Source organism: Parambassis ranga, chromosome 2 (assembly GCF_900634625.1).
Source record: "Parambassis ranga chromosome 2, fParRan2.1, whole genome shotgun sequence".
Taxonomy (NCBI): Eukaryota; Metazoa; Chordata; class Actinopteri; family Ambassidae; genus Parambassis; species Parambassis ranga.
In genome coordinates this window covers 5,960,460-5,981,292 of record NC_041023.1, presented here as the reverse complement: position 1 = coordinate 5,981,292, position 20,833 = coordinate 5,960,460, and the positions used below count along the sequence as shown (strand labels likewise).

General features: G+C 41.4%; 2 protein-coding genes across 2 annotated transcripts; one reads left to right on the top strand and one right to left on the bottom strand.

Moving 5' to 3' along the window:
* Window positions 1–591: 591 nt before the first annotated feature.
* Window positions 592–9,816, bottom strand: LOC114432166 (TBC1 domain family member 20). The gene is made up of 10 exons (XM_028400004.1): window positions 9,596–9,816; window positions 9,016–9,070; window positions 8,151–8,281; window positions 7,996–8,076; window positions 7,712–7,898; window positions 7,507–7,608; window positions 6,423–6,564; window positions 5,759–5,943; window positions 4,854–4,963; window positions 592–3,903 (listed from the first exon to the last, which is right to left on the bottom strand). Exons 1-10 carry the CDS (start codon window positions 9,663–9,665, stop codon window positions 3,722–3,724), a joined length of 1,245 nt encoding a protein of 414 aa, XP_028255805.1. The 5' UTR covers window positions 9,666–9,816; the 3' UTR covers window positions 592–3,721.
* Window positions 9,817–10,648: 832 nt separating this feature from the next.
* On the top strand, window positions 10,649–19,886 carry dgat1a (diacylglycerol O-acyltransferase 1a). Its single transcript, XM_028400078.1, has 17 exons — window positions 10,649–11,093; window positions 12,119–12,206; window positions 14,851–14,891; window positions 14,987–15,072; window positions 15,537–15,589; window positions 15,816–15,921; window positions 16,089–16,217; window positions 16,422–16,496; window positions 16,671–16,774; window positions 16,860–16,898; window positions 17,004–17,045; window positions 17,222–17,266; window positions 17,408–17,520; window positions 17,690–17,755; window positions 17,843–17,930; window positions 18,031–18,093; window positions 18,172–19,886. The coding sequence occupies exons 1-17, from the start codon at window positions 10,843–10,845 to the stop codon at window positions 18,316–18,318; spliced, it is 1,536 nt and encodes a 511-aa protein (XP_028255879.1). The 5' UTR covers window positions 10,649–10,842; the 3' UTR covers window positions 18,319–19,886.
* Window positions 19,887–20,833: the final 947 nt, after the last annotated feature.

Genomic DNA, 20,833 nt, shown 5'->3' with positions numbered 1-20,833 from the left:
ATGGACCTCGGTTTGCCCACATCCACCAGATGTATTTCTTTTTAAGTATGAATCTTCTTCTTCTTCATCCCCAGCTTCTCTTTAACCCTCGCCTTTCTGACTCACCTCATGTCTCTCCCTCCCCACCCCCACCCTGCCCCACTCTCCAGCTCTGGTTGTCTCCCTGGGGGTCAGATGGACAGATGCGCAGCCTTATTCTCTCTCCACACACACACACACACACACACATCAAAACACATTTCTGACCTCATTTCTCCAAGGATGCAGGTCTAACAGTTGTGATGAAGACAACGGCTGTACAACACAAACAGGGCAAAGCAGAGGAAGATGAGAAGATTTGTCTTTTTTCTTTAGAGTTAACATCTACAGGTGGCATTTTCTGCTTTTTTTGCACTTTTTCACATATTTTAGCAGCTAATTTCAGAAAATACCAACTTTCTACCATCATGGAATTACGATGGGTTAGCATTGTGGCTCTTCCTTGCAAAAACAATGCTAACAGGTAGCACCTCTGCTAACAGATTTTACAATATAAACGTATTCTGTGACATTTTTCGGTCAAAGTTCTAGAAAAATTGTCACACTGCTGCATGAAATGTTTTATTTGTCATTTATTTACTTGCTGCTCATAGAATAAAAACAGCCGTACAACAAGGTGCAAGAAAAACTGATATGTTCAAAGATACAGTTTGTACCAGATATTTCATAACCGTCATGAGAAGAGAACCACTAAGTATTGCATTAACTGTTAAAGCATAAAAGGTGATCAGCTCTTTTCAGACAGAGCAGCAGCAAAAATGCATCACTCCGTTTATAATCGACAGAAAGACTGATCATATCTGGTCCAAACCTTTTGAAATAAGAGTGTTGGTTGATATATATATGATATTATTTCTCTTAAAATAATAGCATTAAAGGGTGTTTGTTTGAGTTAGATCAGCCCTGAAACCCTGTCTTTGTTTAACATTAGTTTTCACTTAAGTAATAAACCTCAGTCATTTTTTAAACCACATGCCAGACTGAGAGCAGGGCAGGTGCTGGTGTAGGTGGTGTTAGAGTGTGATTGTGAAGCAAAGAAAAAAAAACAAAGACAAGGAGAAAGTGTCTTAGCATGCCAAGAGCCAGGGGCAGGAATTAAATCCTCATTAGGATCTGGCACCACCACCACCACCACTTTCTCTCTCCTTGAAAGTGTGGGTGTGTGTGTGTGTGTGTCTTCATCTACATGGCACAAATACAACAACACAGCAGCATCAAAGGCATTGGTCAAATAGTTTTTCTCACATCCCTATCATAGATGCACTATTATTAAGAACAGCCAGTGGTAACAGACTTAATGAGACTTTGCAACTTTGCAGCAGCAACAAAGAGTAACTGTTACAATTTGCAACAGCATGTGTTTTTATCTAAAATACAAGCTGGCAAATGGCAAAGATGAGAAGACACTCTTATTTCTGTCCCAGCAGTCATTCTTTGGATGCATCTGACCTTCTGTACAACGTTTTCTACACTTCAGTTCTTTACATAGAATAAACAAGCAAAATATAGCAAGCTAATGTACATGTTCTGGTGGTGCTGCTGGGCAGACAGAGCCAGTGTATCCCTTTGTCCATGTCTTTATGCTAAGCTAAGCTAAGCTAACCAGCAAAAGCACACACCGGAGTGTATCTTTTTTTTTTCCACAGGTTTTTCAAAAGTGTCAAATCCTTTAACTTCTAGTCTGATGCATAATAACCCTCCATACACATTATTTTATATGCAAACTGACAAATTGATGCTATTTGCAATGACACAATTTAGTGTTCCACTTATTTACAATTTAGGTTTAGCATATTTAAATAAATAGCCAATCAGACTGTTGCTCTTAAAATAAAAAAGATGAGCGCTGACAGTTTTTAATGAGGCACTAAGACATTAAATAAATAGACGAGCAATGCCCTGAAAAAAAAAATAAAGAAAAAGAAACTGGCCTCAAGCTAGCAGTTTCAGTCTCCTGTCATTCATTCCCAGTTATACGCATTTAGTTAAATCGCAGCAGCAAAACACAAAGCTGCCATTTTACTGCTAGAAATGTGTCTAAAACATTTATTTCTGTAATTCTGCTTGGTTTATTTTACATGCTCCAAAGCAACAGCAATCAACAGGGCAGAACGCACTATAGGAGCTGCGACACATTTATATCTGGTGACAAGAGGGAAGGCAGAGTGTTGTGACTCCGCCGAAGTTGTGTTAACAGAAGCAGCAAGCTTCACTACATGCTAGTAGAAGCCGATAAATATTTCAGAGTCTAGGTCTATACAGCACCGAGCATGCATTTCTGTTTGGAGAACTGGCCGCTCCTTCTACACACGTGTGCCTCAGGTGGAAACAGCCTGTATTATTAATACTCAGTTTTCATTTATGAAACTCTGTGATTGTGTTTGGACATCTACAGTTTGTGTGATTGGGAAGATGCAGCTTCTAATACCAAGAACATATTTTTCCAACTATCCACCTCTGGAAGCTTTATAAACATTTTGAAACTGTAAAATGCTGAAGAGGAAAATGATGGTTGAGGAGTCCGTGTGCTGCAGCTCTGTTGACGTCTGTTCAGGGTGCACAATGGCACAAACCTGCTAAATATTTGAAGAGTGTAAAAGTACTGGTGTCTTGCCCATATTCATTCAGCAGTGGTGGGCCACAACAGTTTTGAAACTGCTACAGGAAGTATAAAATATATATATATAAAATAATGGATTTTAATATCTCCTGCAAAATGCATCTGCTTGCATTGAGCGTTGCGTGCTAACCGTGTGTAACTTTTGAGGGGACAGCAACAGCTCTTTTTGTGTGTAATTGTAGCTCGTCGACACCTGAAGAAAAGCAATTAATACAAAGCTCAAAGGCAAAGTCTCCCCTACTCCATCCATCCCTCCCTCCCTCCCTCCCTCCTTTCCTCATCGCTGCTTCCCTCATTCGCTAGTAACTGGAAGCTTTCAGCAGAAAACACCGCTCTTTAATAATTTGTATTCATGTGTCATCGTGCGAGCTACGGGCACTTTTGGCTCTTAGATATGCCTGCTGATCCAACAAACTCGCTCAAAACACTTTTAACTGAAATGCACGAAACGAGCGTGACAGTCGAGAAGCAAGTTATCAGCAAAAATAATCAGTCGAGAAGAAACAGAGACACGTGTAAAATCTTACAACAATAATAACGTGTGAGCAACAGCCTGATGCAGCACAATGTGTTAGCGTCTTGCATGCATGGACGGCTTCAGGGCCTCTGGGTGAAGCAAGTCAGAGACAGAGACTGGCCTGGCCATTTTGCATCACTTTATGGTCATTTTGTGTGATATTCTTGTCTCTTTGTGGTCATATTGAGTCTCTTTGTGGTTGTTCTGCATCACTTTGTGGTCATTTTATAACTTGCCAAAAAAATGAATATTTCCAAATTGATGTGAAATGTGGCCACAGTAGGCCTGATGTAATCCATCCACCTACACACCCATGCACACAAGTCCTGAGGCTGACTAGCAGAGTACATATGTTGATTGTGGTTGAGTAGCAACAACCTGTTTGGCACCAAGACGTCTCTTCCTGCTGTTCGAGAGGGGAGACGAGCTTCAAGTTTTCAGAGTCTGTTTTTACGTTTGGATACTGTTGATCCGTCATGAGAGCAGATGCATGTCTGCTCTCACCATGTGTCGAATGTGTCGTCTACGTCCTCACCACCACTGTGTCAGAACAGTTGTAGTAACACCTCGGGTCCCCATTCCATGGCAGTCTGAGCCACAGCGAGCACGGCTGCCCCGAGCGTAGCGGACAGTCCCCACACTGCCATCTTTACCATCCTGTTCCCCTTCCCCCACAGCTGGCCACGCTCCCCGGGCAGAGCTGCTTCCAGGCCTGTGTGTTGAACGGCTACGAGCACAAAACGAGGAGGTGGGGTCAGAGGACAGAGGACAGAGGACAGGCACGGAGGGGATTTAGAGTGCACATAGCTGAATCAAGGGATTATTCAACTGGATTTCAATGTGGGAATGAAAACAATAAGGGGCATCAAGGGATGTCAAAACATCAGGAAAAGAATGGGCAGGAGATCACAATCCATCATGTTTAACATCAGGCTACAGATCACAATATTACACAGATGCTTTGTTCTTTGGTTAAAATCTTGTAGAGATTCTAATGACAGGCACACAGTGACTATAATATGAATGATGTTTCTGAAAATGCTGGTTTAGAATTTGGTTTTACAGATTAAAAAAAGAGCCTGTCAGGCTTGTTGACTCCAATTAATTGCCAGAGTGAAATCAGGAGACTCCATAGATCAGCCCTCTGCCTGTCCATTATGCACTTCATATTGCTCCTAATTGAATTTTGATGAAACTGCAGGGAATGACGTGCATCAGTTTTAATATCACACTGAGGGGAACGCTACAACATACTGTTGATTGCCTGTACATCACAGATAATATGTCAGTAGCTGCTGATCAGATTTGCACAAAACCTACGGGAATGATGCATCTCTTTGTTCTGTTCTGGCATATTTAAATTTGCTCTTGATTGGTCTGATGGGGGTGCTACAACATTTGTTTACTTGTTATTGATTGGCCCAAAGGGGGGCAGCGTTTGTGGGGGATGGCATATTTACCGTTGCCTTGTTTTGAAGAACTGTGCTGTCATGTAGAGCAGCAAAAATGTGAGGAACTACGGCCGGGTAGAGATGTGTTTCTCGTAATTTCAGTCGATATTTATTTTTGCAAAACTTCAAAGAGTTTGAACAAGAATTCTCTTCGACTTATCTTCAAGTGTGCCTGTGCCGTCTGAGTGGAGTCCACTGTAATAAAATTATAATGATTATTTTTTACCGTGGCTGGAGGTGGTGGAGCCCTGGGCCTTGGTGAGTCGTTGGAGAACACAGTCTGGCCTCTGGTGGAGGGTGGAGCGTTGAAACGCCTGGAAGGTGCTGATGGAGAGGCTGAAGAAGGAAAACAAAAGGAGAGTCAGGCCTAAGGAGCAACACGGAGGGGTAAAAAGATGGACTGATGGTTAAAGTGATGGATGGCGACAGGTGAGGAAGACCATTTGAGGGAACTGCTAACTCAGTAACTCCGCTGTATAGGAAGCTACAGGAGTGGTGTGTTGTGGGACATTAGTATCTTTCAGTGTGCCATTCAAGGCCTTGTGTCACTTCCAGGCTTAAACAATGACTGAAAGCCCCACTGAAGGACACTGACAGGGAGAAGAAGACTGATGGCTGGGGATACAAGAGAGAGAGTGTGTGGTCATGTCTCTAATGTTTTCTCCCCAATAATAAAACAAAATGAGGAAAAATGGCACGCACACAATCACACACACACACACACACACTAAACCGCCTGTGTGTGTTCAGCAGAACCTCGTTGATGGAGTCAGGATGTGCTTTTAGAGCACCCCCTCTTGGCTGCTAAAAGAATTACACCACACTACCAGTAAATATAATGTTCCTCTGCTTTTCTCTTTAATATGTAAGATTATAAATGTTTGTGCATCTGACTAGAAAAAAAAACTGAAATATATACAGCTGTCCAATGGGACTGGAGCACCTGAGGCAAACATACATATCTGGACTAAATAAGGCTTTTGTCTAGGCTGAATCATTTCAGTTAAGTGTACAAAACACAAAAATAAACATGAACCCCTCATTAACACATTAAAAACTGTATAATTAACAATATAAATGTGTTAAGTTGAGCCATTGCCTTAAGTCTGTTGCACTTTTAAGTCACCTCACCTCTTGCAGGACTGTAGCGCTGCCCGCTTGGCCAGTAAAGATGGAGGATACTGCTCAAACAGTTCCTGGGCCTGGCCTATCAACAGCTCATATGGGAGATCTTGGGGGATCTGAGAGAGGAGGTGGTGGACCATGGCCATGTCACACTCGGTCTGCTTCACCTTCTTCTCTCTGTGCAACACAATCTGAGAAGGAACCGATATATAAAACATGATTTTAAGAATCTACATATTGAGAACAGGAGATGAGGAGTTAAGCCCCCGTGCTGTGCGCTGTACGCAGCCTTGGAGGAAACATGAACTACATTCGGCTTTGTTGTTTCACGCACTTCAAACAAACGCTCCCTCTGCCCAGCCCCTATCCACACACAAACATCCTCAATTGCACACTAGCAACCATTTCCTCTAATTAAAACACTTTCCTGTTAAAAAAGTGCCTCACACACAGAAGTAAACAAACACGTGCACACATATTTTAATTGTCTGTCTCACCAAAGTGTCTGTCCCTCCTTTTCTCTTCCTCATCTGTTCATTAGGAGGAGTCTAATTAACAAGTCTGGTCCCTGTCTGTGGCCGCACATGCTCGTGTGTCCTCTTGGATTACTGACAAAAACCATGTCTCTGGTTCTCGCTCATTTCCTGTTGGCAGTGGCGGCACCTCTTACCGTAGCAGCGAGGTAGATGGGCATCAGTGGATGTGAGGCCAGGAAGAAGTCGTACAGTCTCAAAGTGTGTTTGAACTCTGGCAGGACGTGGCCATACCACGTGATGAGCCAGGAAAGTGCAAAGATGGTTCCGACCTCAGCTCTGAAAAGAAAAGGCAGGTTTTAGAAAGAACTTCTAATGTACGTCTGTTTTCATATATTACTTGTGTTTGTTTCTGTCTCTGTGACTTTAAATCTCTTCTGGGAAGCACTTTGAATTACATGCGGCTGTTATGGTAAATGGCCTTTTTACCCTCTCCGCCCTCACGTACAGTACATCCTACATTCTCCCCTGGCGTTTGGTGTTCTGACAAACGTGTAGTTATTTTTGACTGAGTCTCATGTAAAGGTTGTTGATAAATATTGGATAGGCACATTTAAAGAAGAAGAAGAAGAAGGGTGAGTGCTGGAGGAAAGGAGTGACAAATGAAAAGCAGTCAATGGGGAAAAGAGAAAGGAGAATGTATACAACTAAAGCAATGGAGAGTTCAAATGAAGTGGGAGAGAGAAAATAAATGAAGAAAGTTGGAGCAGAAGGAAGAGTAGACAATAAAAGAGGCAAAGATAAGAAGGCAGAAGAGGAAGTGAGCACTAACAGAAGCCACTCGAACTTTGAAGTGTTGTTTATCCTGCTGTCTTTGTCCAACTGTCTTTTTGTGTGTGTAGGAAAACAGATCACAGATATGGAGGCTGCAGGCAACAATACCTAAAGGTACAGTAGAAACCCCTAGAGATACATTTTAAAATCTTTTTTTAAGGGACAGTTCATTTACTTGCAAACATTCCAAGCTGCACTTTGTTTGTGGTGGATGTCATAGCAGGGCCTCATGTATAAATACAATACATGTGGTGTGCACCTAGCTGGGACAGACAGGCTTTTAAAACAGCTGACACAGGAAATCCCCAGTGACACCACTACTGATTTTTAGAAATGATTTAGTACAAGATGCTCAGCTCCTAGCTGCACCTGGCAGGTAAAACATCAACACCATGGTGCCCTCTGGTGGTTAAAATAGCACCTTTACCTCTTTGACAGCACATGTACCTGATCATGAAGTCATGTAGTTCAAGGTCGACCTGTTCCAATATGGGCATCAGGTAGTTTAAAATGTGTTTGGTGCTGTCCATGGTAGGATCCATGAAATCCCTACACAAATGTAGTAAGAAAATATAAATTCCATATACTTAATAAAACAATATAAAAAAATCTACAACAAAAAAAAAACTGGCAGGAGAAATTTAAAGCCAACCTGAGGTGATAATTGGACAGTTTGTCCAACATGGCGATGGCCATCCGCTCTCCTACCACCAGCAGCAGAGTGACAGCCACGTCGTGGTATCCTTGGTAGTAATGGAGCTGAGGGTTACGTTTTAAAATCTCCAGGATCATGTCAATCAGCTGCTCCTGAAGCGCGGCTCTCTCTGTGGCTGGCATACCTGAAAGAGGATTCATGTCAACGTGTAAAGATGCTCACTGGCACTATAAACCATTATATACCACCATAACGTATGTACATCGTACATAAACACCCACCTTTTGGGAACCGTTTCATGGACCTTCTGACATCCAGGACTACTTGATTATAGTCCTTGTGGTTCTCCCTCACATCTCGACCTGCAACAAAAGAAATACCAACATTAAACTAGTCATTCAAAAACTAACAAGGTTCATAGTTTGTCTCTACTAACCAGGTTTGTGAGGGAGATCGTACACGTTTATGTTCAGTAGTTTGGGCCAGACTTTTCTCCTGAGTTCATCTGTGAGCAGTCCACCTTTAGTGGCTGCAGCTCTGCGCAGGGTCTCAATGTCCACTGGATCCCTTTACATTCAAAAAAAGCCACATTTGTACAATAACCAGTCCATTTTTTGTCTTATTCTTGTGCTGCAATATCAGCTTCACATTGTAAAACAAAGCTAAAGAATTTTAATATGGACATAGATAATCTGCAGTTTAACAAAACAAAAGCCACAACTATACTCAGTCATAAATACATTTTATAAAGTACCATCCTGTACACATGGCAGAACTTTGTGTCCAAATGCCTCATCTGACTAGACAAAGAAAACTGTTGTTTTGTACTGATGCAATTAGCCTGGCGTCTTCTGCATACTCTCATCTGTTCCATTACGTACTGAATCCCAACTCCTCATGATCCTTGTCACACTATTCCTCTGAGCACGTGTGAGTAATCTCCATGTGTGAAATAATCTTAGCACATAGTAATGAAGGCCACTGTCTCTATATAAATGCATACCATCTAATTGTGGAACAGGATGAGCAGAGGGAGAAAGATTCCCACATGGGAAGACAGACTCTCTGGCCTAAAGCTGCAGTGGTAATGTAGGCCTTTACTGAAGCAGACATGAAAATATCTGGGCTTATTAAAGTAAAACCTGTTAAGGAATAAGGTCATAGCTTAACCTTGTGTCGCACCTTGTCTGGTGTAATTTTCCACCATAACACAGTACACTTGAACTACTGTATCTGCACTCCCATGACCAGCAGCTCAGTGCTGCATGACACAAAACCAAAAAGCTATGATTATTCTTCACCTGATCAAAGCCTGCTGGATCTCAGCCAGCTTCTGCTTCTTCCCACATTCAGGCTCTGTAAAAAGAGACACAAACTGAAACCAGGAGGCAGGGAGAGGAAGAGAAACACATTTGAGGAATAAGGCAGTAAGGCTATGTAAACATTATGTACTGAGTTAGGAGTGTCTGCATGGCTGGGAGGGTAACCAGTGAATAATAGCACCGGCTCTCCTCTGGCTGTCTGGCTGTCATTGGCTGCATTTTCCCAGACTATCCAAGTTTCCTGTCTGGCTGACAGGCTGCCACGCAGGCAGTATGGGGACATAAGTAGCCAAAGTTCTCACTGAACAGAGCAAACAAACACGCTGGAAGCTGGACAAGCGGCGGACAACTGCAGACTAGCGTTTGTGTCACCTGGTTGCTGTATAATAGTATTAGGTTCGGTGGGACATCGTCACATTGTCCAAACTGGTGGAGAAATCATCAGTATACCAGAATACGTAAATAAACACGATTAAAAGAAATACATTTTGTGTGACTACATGGATGTTTAGTGAATGTTTATGTACAAATGAACGTTAGCCGCAGGTGGTTGACTCACCTCTGGTGGCAGATCCATTCTCATTCACCACGGCGCCTCCGTTTAGTTTCTTCCTCTTTAGTTTTTTCATCTCCTTTAAAAACAAATTACTGAATGACAAAGATTGTTCTGTGCCATCGACACATCAGCGGATATAAAGTGTGTCTCTGAGCAGGTATGAACACTGATAATATCTGCCACAATGGCAGCGATTCTCTTAACAGCTGTCGCTGACAGAAGCAACCTAGTTTTAGTACACTGCTACTTGGTAATTGGCCAGTAAGAGCACGTGATCGAAAGCGCGCAAGCTATTGGCTGTTATTTGACTCGCACTACAACCTAGCTTAATTGTCGATTTGTAGTTGTTTTGATAAACTTTTTTTACGCTGGATTTCAAATGCATTAACTAGCGTAAAGTTATGCAAATAGCTCAATTATCCTTATTTTTATTACGACATTATTATTATTATTATTATTATTATTATTATTATTATTATTATTATTATTATTATTATGGTGCATGCGGTAATTTTTTTTGGTTAATACTTATTAGCTTTTTTTATTTTTTTTATTGTTTAAATCCAACACCACCAAAATGCCTGATGTTTAATCATGTATTTATGTTATCATAGCATCAACTAACCTCATCTCTTTGTTCCTATTTTAAGATATAATATAGGAGTTTTAATCTGACCTAGATCATTATTATATGCCCTGAATAAAAAGCCTCATTTTTATTATCACTAACTGCATTCTAATTTAAACGTACTGCACATATATTGAATATTTATTACATTATGCAATATATGGGTTTAGTTCATTCATGAATAAATAAAGATAAAATCAGCAATACTCTAAATTAACAGTTGAAATATTAAGCGGGAAACGGGAAAATTAAACTAAAGGACGTAAAGTAACTATTACGATGTTTATACAGTGATTATTCTTGTTATTGTTTTAAATGCTCGTTGAGAGAGAGAAACTTTTTAGCCACGTTTCAGTCACGTTTGTCGAGCTAATCCGGAAGTTGATGGGTGCTCCGATAGGGGGATGTCAGCTGATCACACAGACCTGGCAACCCTGCTGCCACACGCACCTTGAGCAGCAGCGGTGAAACCCCGCGTTTAAAAGCAGCACTGACGCGCAGACGGAGGCGAGCCGCTGCTGCCGCAGGTTAATTAGCTTTAGCCGTAAAGTGAAAAGAGTAACAGCAGTTGAAGCAGCAAAATGTGGAGCAGGTAGAAACTGCGTGACCGAAAGCCGCTGAGATGAGCGACAGAGCCGAGACGAGAGGGCCCGGAACCCGCCGGAGGAGGACGACCATCACTGGTGCTGGCGGCGGACCAGTGAAACAAGCCAACGGCAGCAAGTGGCCAGATATTCCGGAGAAGCCTCCACAGTATACCGCTAACAAAGCTAAAACGGAAGACGATGTGAGCAAACATGCAAGTAGTAATGGGAAGGTGGAAAGCCCGAAGAAACAGAAGAGTGCGGCGGAGGATATCAACGACAGGCTCAGGTAACTAGAAGACATGTTGCCATTTTCATTCATGATGTGTGGCTACTACTGTAAAAATGTTTATTTTAGCCACCTCTCTGCTTCACTGAATCCTTCTGTTTATAGTGGCACTGTGGCATATTTACACACAACTGGCATACATTTGGCATTTTAATGTGCCCCAAGTTTAGAAATAAACCAAACATCACATCATGATCTGAGCCGGTGAAAGTCTGCTCTCCTGTCAGGCCAGTGATGGACATAAAAAAGATTTTTATCTTTTATACGTCATTGTTATGTTGTCAAAAGAAAGAGTAACAACAGACAATGTTCAGGTTAAACAGGACAGAATAGCCTGACCCTTACCCTGAACAGAACCACACCTACCCCTCTACAGCTCCAACTTAATTGCTGGAATTTCCACATCTTTTGGGACTCGTAAGACCAGAATGACAAAATAAAATCTCGTTTTTTTATTGAACTCTTGCCAACTAGATGATGTATTTGTGTACGTGTCATCTTGATGTGAAATCAGCTTTTGCAACTCTGTGCTTGCCAACTGCCTCTCAGTCTGTCTGCACGTCTGTCTACACTTGTTTCCTCACCTGTTTTCCTCTTTTGTCTCATAAATTTCCCTTATAACCCCATACTTTATTTTTTTTTCTACCCTGTTATTATTCTGCCTAGTTAAAATTCCTGCCTGTTGAATAGCCAGTTACTTTTATTCTGTTGCCTTCACAGCTCTTTTTGCCTGGTGTAGTTGTAGGCACATATTAGCCCATTGAGTGGGAGTTATTAATTTAATCCCCCTGATCTCAACCTGTGTTTAAATTTCCCTTAATGGCAATATAAACATATTTAAATACCCCATATGTAAATGAATAAATAGTGGGTCCTTTTATACACATTGCCACAACTAAACTATCAGGTTGAGTCACTATGAGTCATCAGTGCAGCCTCTTTCCAAGCATGAATACTAGCATGAACACTGAAATCTCTTCACATGTAAATCATCATACTGCTGCTGTTTTTTTTTTTTTATGCAGCTGTCACGTTCTGCAGGAGTCTCTCTTAAGCTCCGCCAGCGGCTACAGCAACTACAGGGGAATCCTCAACTGGTGTGTTGTCATGCTGGTGAGTTAAACCCCCCCCCTCCATCATTAGCTTTTGACAGTTGCTCTTAAGACCAAAAGCAGAAGTGCCAGCGGTTACTTGTGCACCCTCCCAGGGTTTGGTGTCATGACTTAACTTGTTGAGTTGTCTGCAAGAAGCCTGATAAGTTATTTTTTTCATGCTATCTCCTCTAACAGCAGCAGATTCAGTGCATATGTGCACTAGATCATTACTCAACAGCTTTAGTACAGTTTTTCTACTATTTTGAGAAAAGTAGTCAGTCACAGCTTAATGTGACTGACTAATCTGTGATTTTATTTGTATAAATTGAGCTAACATTCTCTTAAGAAGTGAAGATTTTATCGGCTCTGTTTGTATTAAAGGTGTGCTGTTAGCTGCAGATAAGTACCTCCTGACTTCTCATGTTAAGCAAACACAACGACACATCATGAATATGACTAGTAGATGAATTATAGGTGCAGAACATGAAGCAGCTGTGAATGCAAACACATTTGTTCCTCTTAGCATTATGATTTAACCCAAACTGTTTTGATCAAAGCTGCAAACGTGCCACATTAATCTGAGGTCACTTCAGGACAGCCGGACCTCCTCTGTTCCATTCCACTGGGTCAGTTTAAGAGTGTGTGTGTGTTCAGAGGCACCCTGCAGTGCCCCAGAACATCCAATCTTTGCTGGTATTTTGAAAGGATACAAATATCCAGTTAGCGTTAATCCATATGAAATTGAAATGGACCCACACTATAAATAGTTTTTTTAAACACATTTGCAAGCCTGTGTGTCACACACACACACAATTTGCATATCTGCCTATACATGCATGAAAATGATTACTTTCCCATGCACCAGTGTACAACATATATGAGTGTATGTATATTTCTGAGCCTTTGTTATGTGTGGTTGTGGGTTTTTCATCCAAATCAAAACTAATTTTGCAGCTCTGTGACGGGATTAATCCCATCTTTGAAAGTTTTTATAGCCATAACAACCACTTTGTGGTCACCAGTGACAGCTGACACTGCTCACTTTCTAGAGGAAGCCCTGAGGGATTAGACTCCAAGCATGTAAAGTGGATCCACAGAGTCATAAGTGTGTGTTTCTGTGTCCATTTAGAAGCTTAGCTGTGTAATATGTCCTTGTTAACCAAGCAAATTCCTGAAATGATAGCTGATTTCTAGAGATGACAGATTAGATGGGCTATGATATGTGCTTCTTTCATTTTTAGCCAGGTTATTGTTAATGCTTACATTGAACTTGTTATTGTAGATGCACTGTGGTGTTTCTGTCTGATGAATCTAGACAAAATAATCCTGAAGATTATTGTGGCAGCAGGCCTTATAAAACAATATTAAGGAGCCAATGGAAAGTTTAGTCCCTGAAAATACTGTGGCCTTGGTCAGTGGGTCTGGATGACACACATGAACAAAATCAACCAGAAACACAATGTCGAGCACGCCACAGAACAGCAGTTTCTTATCATGGCGGCTGAGCACATGTAAACTCTACAGTTCAGCTGGATTTTTTTGTCAGACTTTTTTTAATCACTCAGCCTTTTTTGGCCACAACCACCCTAATGTTTCCGGGTGCAAAGCATCAGCTGTCCTCAGTTGCTTCTGTGTTTGTAGGTCTGACTTGTCCACAGCTAAGGGCACTGATGACCAGTTTTATTGTTTTGTAATGACCTTAATAGTGCAATAAGAATCAAACTATGTTGCTAAGGGAATTGTGTGGGTGCCCCCACACTAGAATGCAAGTTAAATACAGATATTATTCAAAATTCTTATTGGAAAACAGGAACAACAGGCTAAGAGTCATACAAAAATCTACGCAGCTCTCTTTGGCTGTGTCGTTGATGTTGCAGGCAGCTGGCAACACTCTTATTCTTAATTACAGCATACCAGCAGTTAAAATATCCCCTTGCTGAAGTGACTCCTGCAAACTTTCCACAGTGTGTTGCTGATTTTAGATTTTGCAATAGATGCTGTGTAGCCGGCCGGCCACTGCCCTGTGATGGCCATCTCTTGTCTGTGCTGAAGGCTACTGAGGCAAAGGTTACAGGTCCAGACCATTAGCACACTGCTGAAGGGTCTTGTCAAGCTAATGGGTGTAATCACTTCGGCCTTATGACCCTCTGCTGACCATTATCTTAACCATCTTAAGTGTTATACGATGATCAAGCCTGCCATAAATGTTATCTAAGAAATGTATGTATTCTATACATATTGTTGTCTCTCTGAGTTGGTGGCTGTTTAGTTTTATCTCATAGATAATCAGAGGATTTAGCCCAACGTGAACTTGGACCTTGAACACATAACCATAAAGTGATTTGACACTCTTTAACTTAGCAAGCAGTGGCAGTTACTAATATCCCCTCGGTCTGTTCCTGCAGCAGGAGAACAGCAGTGTGTGTCAGAACTGTTCTGTTGTTTTGAATAATAACTGATTCTACATGTACAAACACATTTTAATCTGCAGGCTAATCAGGAGCAGAGCTTAGGGAAAGGGTAATGATAAGCCAGGTTTATTGCTCAGCATTTTTTAGCTACTAAACAAAGGCTAGATTCAGAGTGAAAGCTGATACAAAAACAACCTTTAATAGGTCTGTCTGTCTTTGTGGTTGACGCTAATATCTCCATTATCTCCTCAGGTCCTGAGTAATGCACGCCTCTTCTTGGAGAACATTATAAAGTGAGTGTACACACGTCCTGCTGTCAGTGCACCATATTTATATATAGCCATCAAATGAAATAATTTGTTTTTATGTTTCACTCCTCTTCCTGCAGGTATGGCATCTTGGTCGACCCTATCCAAGTAGTGTCTCTCTTCTTAAAGGACCCCTACAGCTGGCCTGCAGCTTGCCTTATCATTGGTATGGAGCCTTTATTTTGCTGCCTTTATGTGTGTGTAAACAGCTGGTGAATGTCCTTCTGTGACCTTAAACTTGATGTCGGTGCTCAAATGAACAGATAAGAGCTTCATTTAGGTACCTTAAGTTATTTTACCGCTGGTTGTTGACTGTAATAAAGAGACTTTATAATGAGATTCTCCCTGTGTATAAAATTCAGGCACAAGTGTTACTGATTAATCTGCCTTTATTTACCCAAAAAGACTGAGTTTTGGCATCATTCCCTTTTTGGTGATGACCGGCTTTATCAGTGCAGTAAAACATAGATGAATGCAGTCCAGTGCATTCATCTATGTTTTACTGCACTGATAAAGCCGACCGAAGTGCCGCTATTAGAGGGGGAAAGGGCTGAATGAATTTGTACTGGATTCTGTGTAATCATTGTCCTGCTGTAGCTCACGTGTCTCCTCCTCTGTTCTGTGTTTCAGTGTCTAATGTGTTCATCCTTGCAGCCTTGTACACAGAGAGGCGTCTTGCTGTTGTAAGTTTTTACTATAATGTGCAAATGTTCACCAGAAGTCCTAACCTGTTTAGCTTAATAATAAGGAGTGAGCTTAAATGTAAGGTTATCATACCGGGATCTTTGCTCAACGTCACAGTACCTGTTCTTAACTTTGATAAAACACCACTGCAGATTAGATAACACTTCTGCTCACAGATCACAGATGGCACAGTAACAAGACACTGCTCTGTTTGTTTTTTCCCAGGGTACCATCTCTGAAAGAACAGGACGGATTCTTCACATTTTTAACCTGACATCATTGTTGATCTTCCCTTCAGCCACAGTACTCACTGTGACCTCCATCACCCCAGGTAGCAACAGCACCGTAGATAAACATGCATGTGTGCAAGTGCAATACTTGTGCAAAAAATATGGGTCAACTGCTTCATAAAGGACAATAATAAAGTGTGGTGCTGCTCCTTTAATCTATTGCATACATTAATGCTCTTGTCTAACACCATGCATTTGTGTGTGTCAGTGGGTGGTGTGCTGTCTCTAGGGATATACTCAGTGCTGTTCCTCAAGCTGTACTCTTACCAAGACGCCAACAGGTGGTGCAGAGAAATCAGACAAGCCAAAGCTAAAAGACTGACACGATCATATTCATGTAAGTAGATACACACACACACACACACACTCTGTGGGGCCTTTGACTAAGGTGAAGATACATGCTTGCTTTAAACTAAGTAGTTCCTCACACACACACACATCTGTGAAGTTAATTGGTTGGTGTTCTACAACTGTACCGCCACTGCCATCTAGTGGTGTGTTTAGAGACTTGCCTTTGTATGAACGGGTGTGTTTTTTTCAGGTCCAACTGTGGCACAGTCCAATGGCTCAGCAGTTCATGCTCATGTCTCCTACCCAGGAAACCTCACACACAGAGGTAACAAAGCAGCTAGGTCCCTTTCAGACAGGGCTGGTTAAATGATGCTGAATGTTATGGAAAAATGTTACCATCAATGACCTGGATGTTCGTCCTGATATGAAGCCAATAGAAACAATCTTTGTATTGTCTCTGCGTTCACTGTCTTTCTTTACCTTTGTCGTTTGCCTGTAGACATGTACTACTTTGTCTTTGTCCCAACGCTGTGCTACCAGCTCAACTTCCCCCGGTCTCCTCGAATACGTAAAAGGTTCCTGTTGAGGAGACTTTTTGAAATGGTGAGCGAGCATCGTTACACATACACATGGTGTCCACGACACATAGACACAAAGACAGACTGAGACATTATGCTCTTTCCTACAGCTTTTCTTCATGCAGCTGTTGGTGGGATTGATACAGCAGGTATGTAGAAGGGTCATAATAAAACTGCACACACACATATTATTGCAGAATGTGCGAGTAATGTAACAACAAAACAGAAATGTAATTTAAGTGTGTGCCTTTCAGTGGATGGTTCCATCTGTTCAGAACTCAATGAAACCCTTTCAGGTGAGAGAGAGAATACACAGACACACTGCACTCTCCAAAAACAGTAGAGATTCGTAAATTCTTTGAAAGTGTTTCTAACACACGATGAGTATAGGAAATGAACAAAAATGTCTTCTTCCAATGCAAGAGGCCGGAAATCGGAGGCTGTAACTGGTGTCATCTGCTGTGTCTTACAGGACATGGACTTTTCTAGGATGGTGGAGCGGCTGCTGAAGCTAGCTGTGAGTGTCGTGACTGAGCATCACAAGATGCAGATCAGCAATGTTTTATGACCTCATATGACCCAACAGTGATCATAATATACCCCTAACCAACCCAGAGTCTCCTCCTCCTCCTCCTCCTCCTCCTCCTCCTCCTCACAGGTCCCTAACCATCTGATATGGTTAATATTCTTCTATTGGTTTTTCCACTCCTCTATGAACTTTGTGGCAGAGCTGCTGCAGTTTGGAGACAGGGAGTTCTACAGGGACTGGTGGTGAGTAGAGATTATACAAGCAACACACAGTAGAAGAAGCTAAACACACTCATCAAAAGTACATTTATAATTCAAATACTTTTTATCAAACGGGAATGAATGAATATTTGTTTTAAATGTGTCATAATTCTTTTTTTTTCTCATACTGTTCTATTTTTGTTTATTTCAGGAACTCTGAGACTGTCACATATTTCTGGGCCAACTGGAATATTCCAGTGCACAAATGGTGTCTGAGGTGAGAACCTAACAGACACAGATATTTAGTATGAAATAAACAGCAGTAATCAGAGTGGACTGACTTTGAAATCTTAATGTGTTACAGACACTTTTATAAGCCGATGCTGAGGAGGGGGGTCAACAAGTTTCTTGCTCAAACTGCTGTCTTCCTGGTGTCAGCCTTCTTCCACGAGGTGAACCAAACCCACATGTCATAAACTCACTCTGTGTCTTTGTAGCTCCTCATATTTACACACTGAATACATTAGAAAACACACGCTCTTTCTTCTTTAGTACCTGGTGAGTGTTCCTCTGAAGATGTTCCGACTGTGGGCCTTTATGGGAATGATGGCTCAGGTAAGACGGATCGAACCCTTCTGTATTCTCTGCTCTTCATGTTTTCACACACGACCTCTGACGTTTTCACCCCTCCAGGTTCCTCTGGCTTGGTTCGTGGGTCGCTTCCTAAATGGAAACTACGGCAATGCAGCCGTGTGGATCTCACTCATCATCGGTCAGCCTGTCGCTGTGCTGATGTATGTCCATGACTACTATGTCATTCATTATGGAAGCACTACATAAGTGCAGAGGTCAGACAAGACTCCTTCACACTAAACACACCAGCTGTGGGATGAGTCGGTGAGAGAGGGGCTGGATATAGCTTTTTGCACTTGAACCGGACCACACTATGTCACAAAATAACCAACCTGAGAAGTGCTTGGTGTTAGGCTGTAGTCCACTTTAACGTCTTACCTTTGTCAGACTACAGTTTTCAGGTGTTGTGCTGAGGTTTGAGTGCAAATTACAGTTCTGCAGTTTGTTAAATGGTACTTTAATACTTTCAGAGGCTGGAATAATGCTTTCAACCAAGCACTCCCTCTGAACTGTAAATGTTTTAGAGTGTACACGTAAATATAAACCACTGCCGAGCAAGCCAAGCCTAGCACAGGATCCTGAAAAGTAACATTTTTTACAAATCTCTCTCCATTTAACGCAATACTGAAACATTAGAGGTAAAATGGTGTAAAAAATATCTATATGAAGCTAAAGGTAATAAGGATCCCTCTCCAAGGAAGTGTGAAGGATACAAGGGGTGTTAGTACAAACAGAATCAATGCAAGCTCATGCTATAGGTGTGTTACCTGCCTTGGCTTTATTGTCTTCATGTTTTCTTTTATACTTTGTGCAATTTTCTTTGTCGGTGTGACTGTATGCAGTTAAATCGTGCCATCTTGGAAATTATTATTTAAAGTATTTTGTGTTAAATCAGTGATTTAATGCAGTGTTTAGTTTATACTTTCGAACCAATGAATGTTTTTTTCGCACTTTAAAGAGATGCATGCTGTTGAAAAAAGCAATATATTTCTATGAATCCTTAAGTTATGCCATATAATGTAAAGAAAATGTGTTTTGTTGGAATAATTTGTGATTATTTTTTTTTATTAATAGTAGAAAATCTGAAGCTTGAGTTGTAAAAATCCGGAGGGTTAAACAGCCGTTTCATGCTGACAGTGTGGTGTTACTTTGGATTTTGCCATATTTGTTAGGAGGACATTTTGTGTTAGCTGGTTTGTTTTGAAGATTATTTGAGATTCTTATTTAAAAAAAAAAAAATACAATTTCAGGGAAAACACTGTTTAACGGACAGACTGTGTGTTGGCATTCCAGATTCAAAATAACAAGTGCCTGCTGTACAAATATGCTTCAAGTTGATATGCTAATAGTTTTGATGCCAAACACGTATAAGAAAAAGTGCATGTAGCAAGAACACTGATTTATGTGACTCATTAATGCCTGAATGACCCACTCTCGTCATGATATGCTGCCTAGTTCTGCGTCAGATTACATAAGCGGCGAGCAGCAGTTAGCATGTAATATTGGGAGATTAAGATTGTAACCTGTGTATGTAACAGTTTGGTGATGTGGCCACTGAGCAGGGAGTTCTTGAACATGAGTTGAAAATTTCAGCTTGACTTAATTTTTATTTATTTTGTTTTGGATGTGTAGAAACTATATATTGCTAGTTTTGTTCATACTGTGTAAAACAATCCAAGTTAAACACACATGAAAAACATGTTCTGCAAATGATTTTCATAGCCTTTCATTTGAAAATATTTGTGCCGTTTGATATAAAGATTGTTTACATCTGACCCCTGGAGGTTTTTTTTTGTAACGCATGCAAATATATAATGCAGCAGGTCAGAGCTTGTACATGAACACACTCCACGTCATGACGATGGAAGGTCAAACATCATAAGGAGGAATATTTCCTCCATCTACCACTAAGAACAATATTACAGACACAATAGTGTATTACATTTTTTTGCTGTGAAAACAGAAGTCATATTTTATGAATTGTAAGCTAACAAGACTAAAAAGAAACACTCATTTACAGGCTACAGTGGAGAATGTGTTCTTCGTGCTCCACCTTGTCTAATACATTTTAAGGTACTGAGCTTCTCCTGCAGAACGCCCTCTTCCGTAGACCTGCTGAGTAATTAAAGCGAGCAGGTGTCTTTAGGCAGGAAATGGAAAAGCCCATTTCCCCTGAGCTGGAGTAGACGCTGCCGCTTCCTTGTTCGCTCTCGGAGTCCCAGCAGCTGCCCTCCTCTTCCTCCTCGTCTGTTTCTTCCTCTTGCTCCTCCTCGGAGAGCTCCTGCTTAAGCTCCTGGATGCCGGAGTGGAGCTCCATCAGCTGCCGGACCAGGGCTTGGTCCTGGGAACGCATCTCCATCTGCACACAGAGGACACATCTGTTTAGATCAGGACCATAAATCTTTCAGAGCTCCTTCCTTTTCCTCTGCTCCTGAGGCTAAGTGGTTCTGCGCAGTGTGAAACTGCAGCCATTTCAATGCTCTTCTTTCAAATGCAAATCCATCTTTCTGCCGTTCTGCCTTTCTCCTTTTTATGAGTGGCTGTCTGTCTAATTGCATTGAGAAATAAGATATTCAGATTTCTACCAATTTCTTGGTCCAAGTCTCTCCTTGGAGAATTGAGGAATGTCGGCCTGCACACACACACACACACACACACACACACACACACACAATCTGCATTTCTTTTCTTGGTTAATTACAGCACCAGACTGAGACTGGTT

Bases quoted from the DNA above. Each gene is read 5' to 3' on its own strand.
- LOC114432166 (XM_028400004.1), bottom strand. From the start codon at position 9,665: ATGAAAAAACTAAAGAGGAAGAAACTAAACGGAGGCGCCGTGGTGAAT. The intron at 8,282-9,015 runs GTGAAGAATAAT...TTGAATGTAAAG, and splicing joins ATCCAGCAGGCTTTGATCAG to GGATCCAGTGGACATTGAGA. The intron at 7,609-7,711 runs GTTGGCTTTAAA...ACATTTGTGTAG, and splicing joins CTGTCCAATTATCACCTCAG to GGATTTCATGGATCCTACCA.
- dgat1a (XM_028400078.1), top strand. From the start codon at position 10,843: ATGAGCGACAGAGCCGAGACGAGAGGGCCCGGAACCCGCCGGAGGAGG. The intron at 15,073-15,536 runs GTATGGAGCCTT...TCTGTGTTTCAG, and splicing joins TGCAGCTTGCCTTATCATTG to TGTCTAATGTGTTCATCCTT. The intron at 16,899-17,003 runs GTATGTAGAAGG...TGTGCCTTTCAG, and splicing joins TGGTGGGATTGATACAGCAG to TGGATGGTTCCATCTGTTCA.